The sequence below is a fragment of the Eulemur rufifrons genome, chromosome 5, assembly GCF_041146395.1.
Source record: "Eulemur rufifrons isolate Redbay chromosome 5, OSU_ERuf_1, whole genome shotgun sequence".
Lineage (NCBI taxonomy): Eukaryota > Metazoa > Chordata > Mammalia > Primates > Lemuridae > Eulemur > Eulemur rufifrons.
In genome coordinates this window covers 44,393,815-44,408,656 of record NC_090987.1, presented here as the reverse complement: position 1 = coordinate 44,408,656, position 14,842 = coordinate 44,393,815, and the positions used below count along the sequence as shown (strand labels likewise).

The 14,842-nt window shown below is 34.7% G+C and overlaps 1 protein-coding gene across 1 annotated transcript in view; it reads right to left on the bottom strand.

Annotated features, from left to right (window-relative positions):
- Positions 1-532: 532 nt before the first annotated feature.
- The window catches only part of NDC80 (NDC80 kinetochore complex component), a 39,512-nt gene continuing 25,202 nt past the window's right edge, over positions 533-14,842 (bottom strand). The window contains exons 13-17 of the mRNA XM_069468213.1: positions 12,571-12,660; positions 9,114-9,206; positions 7,151-7,281; positions 4,706-4,808; positions 533-728 (exon numbers count right to left, since the gene is read on the bottom strand). Coding sequence (XP_069324314.1) covers positions 591-728; positions 4,706-4,808; positions 7,151-7,281; positions 9,114-9,206; positions 12,571-12,660 — 555 coding nt within the window. The 3' untranslated portion in view covers positions 533-590. The remainder of the gene's footprint in view (positions 729-4,705; positions 4,809-7,150; positions 7,282-9,113; positions 9,207-12,570; positions 12,661-14,842) is intronic.

Sequence of the window (14,842 nt, the reverse complement as noted above, 5' to 3'; positions counted from 1 at the left end):
GGAAAGCCATATGGTTCTGGATCACGAGGGAGTTGGACTGTATGTCCAGAGTCATCAAAAAGTTTTAGTTAGACAGCACCAATCTTTGTATAATTTATACAAGAGGGATCAGCAAACTTCTCTATAAAGGGCCAGATAATAAATATCTTTGGCTTTGCGGGCCACATAGTCTCTGTTGCCTACACGCAACTCTGCCATTGCAGAGTGAAAGAAGCAGTCATAGATGATGTGTAAAGGAGGGGGTGTGGCTGGATTTGGCCCACATGGTACAGGTTGAGAGCATCCCTAATCTGAAGTGTTCCAAAATCTGAAACTTTTTGAGTGCTGACATGACACCACACAAGAGGAAAATTCCACATTTGACCTCATATAATGGGTTGTAGTCAAAACTTTATTCTGAAAACAAAACAACAACAAATCCAAAACATTTCTGGTCCCAAGATACTTAACCTATAGCTGCTAACTTCTGGTTTAGACTGTACTACCTATCTTCTCACCATGTGAAGTTAGTAAGAAATGAAGGAAAAGAAACACACTTTACTGATTCAATTTTATTAACTATGGATACAAAGATAATCAACATTTTATCTTCATTCATCAGAAGCCTTAAGTAGAGCAGCTTTCTTCTTATACTTTTCTGCAATCTCTCTAATATTTTCCAAGAGATCTTCTGCTTTGCATTCTTCATACTCTCTGTCAACTTTAGCCTCCTGCTCCTCAAGATGTTTCTAGTGACAACAATTAGCAATTCTTAATGTAAAAACATTAATTTCTTTTAAAGTGCTTAATTGTGAAATTTACAAACACAGGGTAACATTTGTAAGTTAAGAACAGGAATATTCAATGGTAGGCTGTCATAAAAAAAGAATAGGAATAAAAAAAATATTCTTGTATCACCCTGTAGGCCCTTTCCTAATCATACTAATTATATCCCCTCTTTTCCTGCCCCAGAGATAACCACTCACTTGTACGAACAGTGTTTTGCTTTTCTTTTTACTTTTATTACACACACCCCTCCCCCACACCCACAGAGATATGCATCTCTAAATAATATATTGATTTAAAAGTATCCAGTTTTAATCTTCATATTTACTGAATGATATTAAATGACCTTTTGTCCAGTATTTTAAGATTCATTCATGTTAATACATATAGCTACAGTTTACTCATGTACTGCTGTATAGTATTCCAGAATGAATATATCAATATTTACTTATTTTACTCGTAATGAATTTTTGATTGTTCCCAGCTATGGTAGGCTGAATAACAGCCTCCCCAAAGATATCTATGACCTAATGCCAGAAAGGACCCTGTGACTATGTTTTATTACAGGGCAAAAGAAACTTTGCAGATGAGATTAAGGACCTTGAGAAAAGGAGATTATCCTACACTATCCCCAGGTGGGCCCAATGTAATCACTAGGGTCCTTATGATAGAGAATCAGCGATGTCGCACTGTCAGAGTTAGAGAGAGAATGTAAGAGCAGAAGCAGAGGGCAGAAAGGAGAGGAGATAGTATGATGCTGGCTTTGAAGATGGTGGAAGGGGCTAAAAGTCATGGACTGTAGGTGGCCCCTAGAAGCTAGAAAAGGCAAGGAAATGGATCCTACCCTAGGGCCTCTAGAAGGACTGCAGTCCTGTGGACTAATTTTAGACTGAATACAGTAAGTAAGATAATAAATTTGTGTTGCTTTAAGCCATTATGTTGGTGGTAATTTATTATAGTAGCAATAGGAAACTAATATACCACATTATTTGTTTTTTTGCTATTTCAAATATTGATACCATAATAAATTCCTACAAACTAGGTAGCTTAAAACAACAGAAATTTATTCTCTTTATAGTTCTGGAGGCCAGAAGTCCAAAATCAAAATGTCAGCAGGGCCATGCTCTCTGTGAAGGACCTAGGGAAGAATCCTTCCTTGCCTCTTCCCGGCAATCCTTGGTGTTCCTTAGCATGTAGCTGCTTCACCCCACTCTCTGCCTGTCTTTACATGGCCTTCTTATGAGGATACCGGTCATTGGATTTAGGGCCTCCGCTAATCCATAGGACCTCATTTTACCAATTACATTTGCAAAGACCCTACTTCCAAAGAAGGTCACATTCTGTGACTCTGGATAGACATGAATTTCAAGGGGGGACACTATTTAACCCAGCAAACACCTAGAGTGGAACTGCATATATATGTGTACCTTCAGTTTTATTAGGGATTGCCAAATTATTTTCTAAGATTGTTACATCAATTTAATAACCACCAGCAGTAAATGAGAACTCCCATTTCTCCATATCCTTGCTGCCATTTGGTATTATCAAACTAATTTTTGCCAATTTCTTAAGGGTGGAATACGGTATATATTTTCATGTTTATTAGCCACCTTTGTTTTCTTGTGAAATTCTCATTCAAGTATTTTTTAAAAATTATTTTTACTGCTATATTTCAGATATATGTATTTTTGGGGCCTATTCAAGTCTTCTGTCCACTTTTCTTATTTATTTTTTAGAGGCCATTATATATCTGGATGTTAATCCTTTATGAGCTGTGTTTTAAAATATCTTCTACCAGTTTATAGCTTGTCCTTCCACTGTCTTTTGATGTAGAGAAGATCTTAATTTTAATAAAACTGAATTCATAAATAAAATTTCTCTTGTGGTTTGTACTTTTAGTATCTAATTTAAACTCCTTTATAACCCCTGAGGTGTAAAGATAGTCTCTTATAATTCTCCTAAAATTAAAAATTTAGCCTTACATTAATTTCCTAATCCACCTGGAACTGATTTGCATAGAGTTTAAGGTAGGGATACAACTTCATTAACTGAACAATTCATTTTACCCCACTATTCTGAAAAATTGCCCCTCTCACATGTCAGTTTCATAGCTATGCTCATGCATCTATTTCTGCACTCTTAATCACAGAGACTAGTGTTTCTGCATCAATACTGCAATGTGCTAGTAATTATAGCTTTATAATAATTTTTAGCATGCCTAAATAGACAAAAAAAAAAGTGATTTTGTGTCCCTCAGGGAAGTGGGAGTCCAGAACAGGAGTTAGCAAACTTTTTCTGTAAAGGACCAAACAGTATAGTGACTATTTTAGTCTTGGCAGTCAAGATGGTTTCTGTACAACTGCTCAACCTTGACACTGGTATGAAAGCAGCCATAGATAGTACTGAAACAAATGAGTTGGCTGCGTTCCAATAAAACTTTATTTATAAAAGCAGGCCGTGGACCCAATTTGGCCCACAGGCTGTAGTTTACTGGCCTCTGGTCTAGAACATCAAGCCACATAAGACCTGTATGGTACTCTAACTGGGAATTACTCAAACAAGCACTTTGTCCCATAAGAAAAACATACCATCTAAAGATACCATTAGATCTAAACTCGTTTTCTTTAGTCCAACTTCATTACTCGTTGTAAAATTTCTTCATATTAGGTTTGACTTTCTGTTTCTTCTACATTTTATTAGTTAAGCTATTAAACTTTTTTTACTGGCTAATCATCAATTTTGTATAGTACAAAGTGATCAGTAAATATTTATTAAATTTGGTCTGATCTTCTCAAACACTGAACTGCACAGAAATTAAAAAATAATAGTAATCTACCACTATATTTTCAAATCTAACTTTAAGTGACTAAAACTTTGATAGCTGTGGTTACTTTTCACACAAATCCCTAGTGATAAGTCACTACTGGATTAACACTGAGGACAGACTAATAGCTACAAATAGAACGGTAAAAGTACTAAGGACGTTGACAATTGTTTAGCATGACCCTTTCATTTAACAGACAAAGAAACTGAAGACCAAAAGATGTAAAATGATATATACAAGCAGACTTTCTCACTCTAAGCCATCAATTGGATGCTATGAATGAATTTTTCTCTTATGCATCTAGAATGGAACTATTGTACACCATCCTTGGGAAAATGAGAAAATATTCACTCAGATCATTTTCTGGCCTATGATTCAGATAAATAATACTGGTTGAAAAGGATCAGGCAAGGTTATGTGGCCACTAAATGGGTGAATTAGAAAGTGAGCAGAACCCAGGTTTTCTGGTGTAGTGTCCAGATGCCTTTCTTAGTTCCTACCACTGAGCAGTAAAGAGCACTGGCAAGCCGGAAAGCAGCAGTTCAATGTCTTTCAGGAGAGATGATGGGAGGTAGGATATCATGTTTTCAATAAATGGAAGCCTATTTATGTGAGATAATGAACTTTTTTTTCTTAAACCATTCTCAACTGGAAATACATTATCACCTAATAAGTTAACCGGGAATTTTATAGTTCATAAATTTATCTTAGCTTTTAAGGGCTCTTTAAAGCAGGTTAGAAGAAGTTTTACTGTTGAACTTTTAAGCTAAGTGAAGAGTGAAGATAAGGTAAATAAACTTCATGCTTCAGAAATACTTTACTCTTTGTTTACATGAAATTACAGAAAAAGGAAAAACACTTGTCATAAGATACTCATCTTAACCTTAATGAAATCCTAAATGCACTGATGTGTCTTCTGTGTGTAGAACATGGCTGGCACAACATCATTACACATTGTTGATGTATTAAAGTATCACTGTATGTTGCTTATGCGAACAAAGCAGATTACTTTATAAAATTTACAAGTGTTCCCCTGCATCCCCTCGCCACAACACTAGACAGGATTCTTCTGATAAAACCTTTCTTAGGATGCAGGAAAGACCGTAATACACTTACCTCTACAGACACTACGTGTGTAGCAGCCATCTCTACAAGATGCTGCAAGTTATTCCCCACTTTTCGTCTTTCTTCAGTTGTGGTCTGGACAACTAGTTGGTATCTGTAGAATAAAAACTCTTGTTTAAGTTGTCCAGGAAAAAACCCAATATATCAGTTCCACTTAGTTCACTTTCCATTTCCATATTCAATAAAACCAAGCTGTGATACATATAAGTCCGTGCACTGCTTGCTATATGTATAATTCACAGAGGTCCATCTCTCAATCATTAAAACAGAAATAAAAACATTTTCAAAGACCCTTTGTAAGCAACAAGATAAAAAAAAACAGCACCAAAATCTCATTATTTAACATATGAAGCTTTAGAACAAAAGGTCTTATCTGAGTCTCCAAAGGTATATACATTCAAATGCTTTCAGGACAAGGCAGAAAATTTGCAAATGGGGCAGTAAAAGTCTTATCTTTAGGCATTCAAATTCAAATTCAAAACAAATAAAACTGCAGGCCAAATAAACCTCAACTGAGTTTTCTGTCCCTAGACTACAAATAAATAAGTTAAGAGGTATGACTTTCTCAAGGCTTGTACTTATAATGTCAAAGTAAGAATTTTTCAGTTATTTGAGGGTGACATAAGACTTAAAAGAATGTATATATTTTTTTTTTTTTTTTTGAGACAGAGTCTCACTCTGTTGCCCAGGCTAGAGTGAGTGCCGTGGCGTCAGCCTAGCTCACAGCAACCTCAAACTCCTGAGCTCAAGCGATCCTCCTGTCTCAGCCTCCCGAGTAGCTGGGACTACAGGCATGCGCCACCATGCCCGGCTAATTTTTTCTATATATATTTTTAGCTGTCCATATAATTTCTTTCTATTTTTAGTAGAGGTGGGGTCTCGCTCTTGCTCAGGCTGGTCTCAAACTCCTGAGCTCAAACGATCCGCCCACCTCGGCCTCCCAGAGTGCTAGGATTACAGGCGTGAGCCACCGCGCCCGGCCAAGAATGTATATTTTATATAAATGTACATAGAGCCTATGGATTAACTATTCAGTACATTGATTTTATATAGGTTGCATAAGAGAATTATATATACAAAGGCAGAATATTTAAAGAAAGGATGCCACTATTTGTAGTTACAGTTATTGCATACTGTGGCTAAAATTATTCTTAGGTAAGTTGTAAAAATTATAAGGGAAACTGAGAAGGAAACCCTAACAATGTATAATTTGATTATAAAGGACTTCTGAGAAATATAACAGACTATACAGGCAGTTTCTGTTATGTTCGTGTGGAAATGTGTATTTGTTCCAACTCTATTGATTTATCAGGTGGAATTTGAGCATAGCACAAATTTCAAGTTTGCTATGCCAACTTCCTCCTTGAGAAATACTAGGTGAATGTAGAAGACTGCACCCAGCTGGATCCAGATGCAAAGGGATACACAAAACACACATAAGCACACACCTCAAACATCCACCAGCTACTCAGTTCACTGCATATGTGATGAGCCACATGCATCCACTTCTGAGGCTCCAATTTTCCATCCCACTTTAGATAACCCTCTTTCCACCTCTTCACAGTAACTCACAAGCTGCAGCCTTCTGAATGCCCATTTCCCAACGCAAACTAGAGGTCTTTTTAAGGTAAAGGGTCCAATATTCATTGTAGCATTTAAGTATTTCTTAACTATTAAACATGTGTAATATTGTGCTAACATTTTTATTAGGTTCCCATCTTTTATTTATATGTGTCACTTATGGAGCTTTATTTTATTTTATTTTAATTTTATTTTTTTAGTGATGAGGTCTCACTACGTTGCCCAGGCTGGCCTTGAACACTAGGATTCAAGTGATCCTCCAGCCTCTCAAGTAGCTGGGTTACAGGCACATGACACCAAGCCTGGTTATTAATGGAGTTTTTTAGTGTTATGTCCCAGTATCAATTTTCCCTTAGGCTCTGTGATTTTTATTATATGATTTTGCAATAAAATTATTAAGAAGGAATATGTTGTGTTATAGTACGCTGTCCATAATTTTTACTATAATTACATTTTACCATATAACATACACAATTTCTAGGAAATAAAAATATAAGAACTTAGTGTAGTGTATTAAAGCCTAGAAGAATTTTATCACAATTCACTAAGAAACAGCCAAAGTTATTTGAATTGATTTAAGTGTTTATGTTGTTTTCAGGGATTAGAATTTATTTATTAATTAGATTTAAAAATGAATGACTTCTTGGTGGGCAATAATATAATAGTAGCAGAATGTATCTGTTGATAGGGAAAGTATCTCATGTTATAAGCAGTTGTAGTTAAGTTCTATTTACTGCTCCCTCCACCCCAAATAGCTCTATAAAATAAATTAAAGCAAATAAAAATAGATCTAGTTTTATAGAAATGTTAAATAAGTAATCTGAAAATATATAAATCTTGGCGAGATGAACTTACTCCCGCTGAACAGCATCCAGTTCATTCATAGCTTCACTGAGACCCTCGTTCACAGTACTCTGCAGCAGGTGCTTGTGCTTCTCCAAGGACTCAAGCTCATTGGCACCTTTTTCATCCTCTTCTTCAGCTTCCTATCAGGGTAGAGTCATGGTTACGGTCTTTTGATATTCACATTCTATATACTCTAGGTGGATTTTAAAAATTTATGTAAAGCATTTTAATAAAATCAGGTTGCATCATTTGTATTCTCAGGGTGCTTACTGCTTTACATGTAAGAGACTTTAAAATGCTCCTTTGGGAATTCTATACTATAAACACAAATGTGACCTTTTTTTAAAATTTGAAAATATTTATTACAATCTAAAATATATGCAACCTTTAATTCAATGGTTCTGCTTCAGAAATTTATCAAAGAGAAAGAATGGAAAAATGCATAAAATACACATATAAGGATATTTACAGCAACATTATTTGTCAGTTGAAAATTTAGGGAAAAAATTAATAAGAGGTTGGCTAAATTATACATATATAAAATAGAAACACAATTGAAGGATAGCTATCTATATATTCACATGGAAAGATATCCATGACACACTGTTGAGGAAGGCAAATTATAAAAAACTATGTATAATTTGGTACCATTAAAAAAATATGTTTGTAGATCTGGAAGACACATTTCTAACTTTAACCATTGTCTAGTGATGGGATTATGGTAGATTGTGAGACACTTTTCATCTTCCATTTTATATGTTTCTCTTTTGATTCTCTATTGTTTGTAATGAGCATTTTTTAAGTCTGTAAAAAAAAAAGTAAATACTTATTTCCTTAAAAATATTAAGAAGTCATTTTATTCTCAAAGATCTAAAAACTAAATATAATTGTCTGGTTCAGTTTTTAGGATGCCAAGGTCAACTGGTTAGAGTCTAGAAAGTGAGGTTCTTTAGCTTTTTGGTGAGTTTGAAGTATTCACCAGTGTGACCTTGAAAGAGGCCTGTGTAGGATTCACTCAGCAGTAGTTTCAAGTCTGAACTACAGGAAATTTTATGATACTTTGAAAATTTTTCCATGAGCATCAGGGAGGCCTTATGTAGCTCCTTATTTCACAGATGTATTAACTATGCATAGGCAAGGTAGCCGTAGTTCAATTCTTAGGTTTGTGAAAATGAAGTATCATAAAGTCTTTCATGTAAGTGCTTCAGAGAATAAACTCAAGTATTGTCATGGAGGACATATGAAAAAATGATTACCAAATGTCTCACATTTCACATGCAGGTCATATTATATGGTATATTTTCTAAAAATTTCACACTGCTTAAAAAAATGTGCAGGTCCTAAATATAATATAGGCCAAGAGGAAAAGTTTTCAATTCCCAATACCTTGTTGAAAGTAAAAAATAATGGCATAGTTGAAATATTCACATAAATTGTATAATTGGCAATGAAGAGAATCATCTGAATACTTCTCTAAATAAAATGCTGGTCAGGAGGTAGAGTGGAGAATCAATCTTATTATTTTACCCACCTTCTAGATGTCATATGAATGGTCTTTGGAATTTGGCCAGGATAGTCAGTTAGCAGTGATTCTTGACGAGCAATTATATACAAAAGACTTTACTGGGGTTCTAGCTTTAGGAGTACATAATACTAAATCTCTCTGAAAAGGTAGGAGAGATCTCTGTTTTGGTCTTGCTAGGGCACTAAATCACATATGCAAGTATAAAATATCAGATAATGGAGCAGTAAGTGTTCTTTGGTGAAGTAGCCCTAATGCAGAAAAATGTCCTTTAAAGAACAAAATAAAATAACTCCTTACAATAAACTTTGGAACAGGAACTAAATTAAGACACAAGTTATTAGATATAGATAGCTTAAAGATTCCAGTTTCAGTGTCAGAATATGTGCCTAGTCAATTGATCATGACATAGCTTTGGCTAACCTATACAAACTACAGCAAAGTTTTTACCTTAACTTTTTGTTGGTAAAGATCATCCAGCTTTTGAACTTCTTCTTTCAGAGTTCTCACGCTTCTCTTGCTTTCTGTTATCATTGCATTCAACTTGGGGAATAAAATTTTGGTTGAGAAATCATAACTATACATCAAAGACATTTTAACAAGTTATGGTGTTTTTACATTAACAATCAGCCAACTAAAAAATGTTATTTCTTCTAGTCTTTTTGGACTCTGACAGATCATTTGTCCAAAAATTTTATTTGCAAAAGAGAAATTAATTTCAAAGAAATCTTAAAATAAAGATGTTAATATCTGTTTTTCTATTAGTAGTTGTGGGAGTGCTTTATAAGTTGTCATATATGTTATATAAATATTACGTATATTAATATTACTATATTAATTTATTCCTACATATAAATGGTTTTTGCTCTACAGTTTTGAAGTCTAGCTTTACTTAGACTACATAAACTGTAGCTAGTTATTTAGTTTTCCATTTGTGTGTTCACTTTCTGGAATGTTAGATAATTGTTTATATTAATTTCATTGGATAATGTTTGCTATTTAGTTATAGTAATGCATTCTTCCATATAATAATAAAATAACCACATTTAATCTTATTAAAGCTTGATCTTTAAGATCAGTTGAAACCAAAACTAAAGAAAAAAATTTATTTCTAAAGCTCATTTCCTGTTGGCAAGTGCTGATTCCAGTTTATACCAGCAATTAATACAGAATGTTCTTTAGCTAGGCCAAAAGGAAAATGTTTCCTGCAGGAAACAGAAAATAATAAAAAGTACAAATAGCTAACATCTTTCTTTAAAAGGATGATTCTGCACATATAAGAAATTAAAAAAATAGTTTTTTGGGGCAAAATTTATTTGGTAAAAGATAAGACATTGCAGTTACTACAATTATTAAAGAAACTTGCATATAATTCTCATTTAATCATCATATATTCTTTCTAAAGGAAGTTTTTTTCCTATTTTACAGGTGAGAATATGGACTGGAAAAAATACTATTAGCTCAGGATTACACAACTAACATATGCCCAGAACTCAAAACCAGATGTTCTAACTCAAAGGACTTTCCCTAAATATATGTTATTTCTGAAGTAAATAATAAGTTAAATAAGTTGTTTCATTAAATTCACCTGCCATAAGACCAGCAGACACCCAAGTAACCAGAACTTCCACTAGCTCCTCATGATTGGTCAAAACCATGTCTACTCATCTCTGAGCAGCTTCCGCATTCCATGTCAGCATTACTAAAGTTGCATTCATTACCTAAACATTTTTTTCTGATTCCAAAAAGACACATTGCCATTGTGGTAAATTAGGTTTTTCCCTTATCCCATACTCTCGGTAATTCATTAACATGTTGTGCTCTTTGGACTCTGGGCCTTAAGGGGTAAGAGGTGTGTGAGAGAGAGAGATGCATGTGTGCTCATGAGCATCCTTCTATGTATCCACTGGCCAACTCCTACTTGTTATTCACAACTCAGCTCAGCTACCACATCGCCCAGAAAAGATTCTGTACTTAGGTTTATTATGAGACTTCAGAGCATGCTGTATTCACACTACAAAAGCATTATGATAGAAGAAATAGTTTTCATGCTTGTCTTTTCATGCTTGTTGATACTTCTTTCTCTCCAAACTTGTACATTGAGCCATACAATCTTTGGTTTCTACCTTCTTAACATTTCCTAAACTCTTTCCCTTCCCTCTATTTCTACTATAAGTTAATTTCCTAACATTTTCAGTTGCATTCCCTCTAAGCCACGTTTTCTTATAGCCCAAGGGGTTTTGCAAAAATGAAAATCTGATTAGCAAAACTGCATATATGTCAGCCTTTTTCTCTAAATAAAAGTCCCTGCAGGATGTATTTATCTTTAGAATGCTAACATGGGGCCTAGTCTACAGTAGGCATTTAATAATTTTTCCCCAAGTTTTCCTGCTAATAGCCTTTAAAAAGTTGAAGTCAGTCTGAAAGATATTTCAGTCATGAGGTCCCTATTGTTTGGAATTCGCACCTTTTTGAAGAGTCTCCAGGTTTAGTGCCCATTCCAACAAAAAAGAGAAATCAAACTGAAGCAGGCTAAAGGAAGACTTAACCTTAAAAAATTGTCTACCCAGGGAGCCGTCCTAGTTCTTCATCATCTTTCCATAGATATTTCAGAAGCCCCAAATTACAGTAACAGCAGTACGGTGAAACTCCTTACTTATCTTATGAATTTTTCTATTTTTCTGAGGAATGGAAAAATTCTTTCTAATACAAAGTAAGTGCTGATAGAATTTAACATTAAAAAAATGTCTTTCACGGCCGGGCGCGGTGGCTCACGCCTGTAATCCTAGCACTCTGGGAGGCCGAGGCGGGTGGATCGCTCGAGGTCAGGAGTTCAAGACCAGCCTGAGCAAGAGTGAGACCCCGTCTCTACTAAAAATAGAAAGAAACTATATGGACAACTAAAATGTATATAGAAAAAATTAGCCGGGCATAGTGGCGCATGCCTGTAGTCCCAGCTACTCGGGAGGCTGAGACAGGAGGATCGCTTGAGCTCCGGAGTTTGAGGTTGCTGTGAGCTAGGCTGACGCCATGGCACTCACTCTAGCCTGGGCAACAGAGTGAGACTCTGTCTCAAAAAAAAAAAAAAAAAAAAAAAAAAAAAATGTCTTTCTGTGGGTTACTAGCACAGTTACTTGTGAAAGGCCATACGTTTTGTTTCCAGATGAGAAAAAATAAACAAGCTCCTATTCTGAGAAAAGATAGGATTTCATTTTATATCTTGAAATCTGTTAGCCAGATCACACTAGTTCTTGAAGAGCTGAATTAACAAGGGGTTTCCTTTAATTGTTTGGTCTCCTATGAACAATATCCTTTGTGTGTTTGAGAAGTAGCTTAACTTTTTTAATCAACTAAAAAATGTTTACTTTAAAGGTTACTGAATACGATATAGGTGATATTATGTTTTAAGGATCTCAGAAGTAGGAACTATATGAAATTTATTTTTAGAAATAAGACTTCTATAGGCATTTAAGTTTGAGTTCTCCTGAAATTCCATGATCCAGAATGAAAAGCTTGGTAAAAAGAAACCTCTTACTCTATCACAGCCAGTTAGCCTCTAATCCCAAATAATACATGCCTACCTATAAGGTAGCCACCCCAAATCTTTTAGTATAAAAAGGAATATTAAATTATCTCAAGTTAAAGAGGCAATTCTTTATTGAAAAAAAACCTTGAAATTTACTTAGTTTCATATCACTTCATCATAAGTGATATGTAAAACCTAGGATGTTTAAATTACTTAACAAGTTACTTTAAATATTTCTGTCAAGGACATACCCAACTTTCATTTTCCTATAATTTTATTAAAAAATTAATTCCTTAGCAATCAGAAACCACAAATCACATTTAATATTAGGTTTTAAAAATCTTATTTTTGCTTTTAGTGACTGTATGTTTCATTACTTACTTGTTCTAAAGTATCCTCCAAACCCATTTTTTTGTTTAGAGCTTTATTAATTTCTTCTTCAGTTTCGTTCAGCAGTTCCTTCAGAGGTACCTGTCAAATACATAGGAATGTGGGTGATATATGACATGTAATTGCAAAACATCTCCCCTGACATGTCTACACACTGTACAGGAGGAGCCACATTTGGAGAAAAAAGTGAAGCCAGGACATTTTAAATCTATTATCAACAAGAAAATAAAACTAATTTTTAATCAAATTTCTATAGCTGTAGAATATAACCTGCTTTTGGTTTGAAATAGCAAAATCTAAGATTTGCTCATCTATTCTGGAAAGTCATCGATATTATTTAAACATTTTTATAAGTACCCTTAGTTTATTGCAGTACTTTTTTGAGAACAATTTCTATGTAGGTTGTATTTTTATACTATGTTCTCCATCAATTTTTTAAAATTTTTCTTAGAAAAATGAACCTATGCTTGGAATTTTCTCTTAATTCTTTTCAACTATTCAGTATTATAATTCTCTGCTTGTATTTCTTATGTTTATCTTCTACTGATTTTATTTTAACACAGTGCTTCATTGCTTGTCATTATTTTTTTTATTGGAGATAAAATTCATACTTTAAAATGGTTAAAAAGAAGTAGGTTAAAATGAATTTACCATACAATTAAACATAAAACATAAAATTTAACATGAAACTAAAGTGTTTCAGTGGCACTTAGTACATTCACAATGTTGTATAACCATCACCTCTAGTTCCAAAATATTTCATCACTCCAAAAGAAAATCCCAGTTGCCATTATGTTTTAATTAGGTCTTTTGAAGTTATTGTTGAGTTTTAATTCCTGTTCGCTCCTTTTTGAAAGATGCAATGGCCTCTTCAGTCTCTTTAAGAACTTTTCACCAAATGCTACTTATAACACTTGGCTTTGTACCTTATTGATGCTATTTCCATTTTATTGTTCTGTTATTATGTAAAACTTTTTCCAGAGATCAAAGTAAAATTTCTCCTTCTCTAAGTTCTTTTTGTATTGAGTAATCTTTTCTACAGCAATTTGATTCACATAACTATTTTCTTGTATCAGCCATGTTAAACTATTCAACACAGTGGTGAGCTAATTCCATCTGCCTGCCTACCTATAACGTATTGATAGATCAATTGATCTATTTACCTAGCCATGTACTGGCTTGAGAAATAAATCAAATAAGTGAATAAATGTTTACTGAATGTGTTTTCTTCCTATTGAAAATAAGTCTAGCTTGATTTAATCAATGCCTATCCACCAACAAACTGTAATCTCTGGGAAAGTAGGAATGTATCTTTCTGGGTATTTTATCTCAAGCACCTAGCTGGTCTGTAACACAATATGCACCTAATAAGTATTTGTTAAATGAATAATTCACAAGGGAAAAAATGTAGAGCTTTGACTTTAATCAACATTCTTCTATTCAAAAACTAGGTATCTTGAAAACTGGCATTGTTGGGAGCAACCCAAATACTAAAATCTGTAAATAACTGAGAAGATGCAATAGAGCTATTTAAAAATTTTCTTGCCAAAACCACCTCCTTCGTCATATTTCCAAATTAGGCACCAAGTTCTCATTGTTGACTTATTGCTCTACTATATTTTATGCCTTTATGTCTGTCCTTGTGCCTGGAACTCTTTCTACAGACCACCCCCATAAATATCTCCTCTTCCAAGATTTCATTCCAGGGTTACCATCTCTGGAGTCTTTTTTGCTACATAGGAAGAACCAACCTTGTTCCTATACCTTGTAAACACTTCTAATAAAACACGTATAGAGCATTTATTTATGTCTTTCTCCTCTGAGGGGAACAGTAGCAACTTGAGAGCAAGGGTTAGGTCCTTTTTGTCTTTTATAGTCCTGATGGCTATTTTATATGTAATCAAATTTTTTACTGGCTATTTGGCTAAAGTAGGTAGAGAGGAAGAAAAGGCTTTATCATTTGAAGAGTTAGGTATAGTAGAACTGTGGTCCCTAACCGCCAAGCTGTGGACCAGTGGCGGTCTGCGGCCTGTTGCAGGGCAGGAAGCCGGTGGGAGGTAGGCAGCAGGCGGTGGGCTAGTGAGGCTTCATCTGTGTTTGCAGCTGCCCCCATCGCTAGCCTGCATCACCGCGTGGGCTCCGCCTCCTGTCACATCAGCAGGTGCATTTTATTCTCACAGGAGCCAGAACCCTACTGTGGACTGCACATGCTGCGAGGGATCTAGGCTGGGTGCTCCTTGTGAGAGATTGGTGCCTGATGATC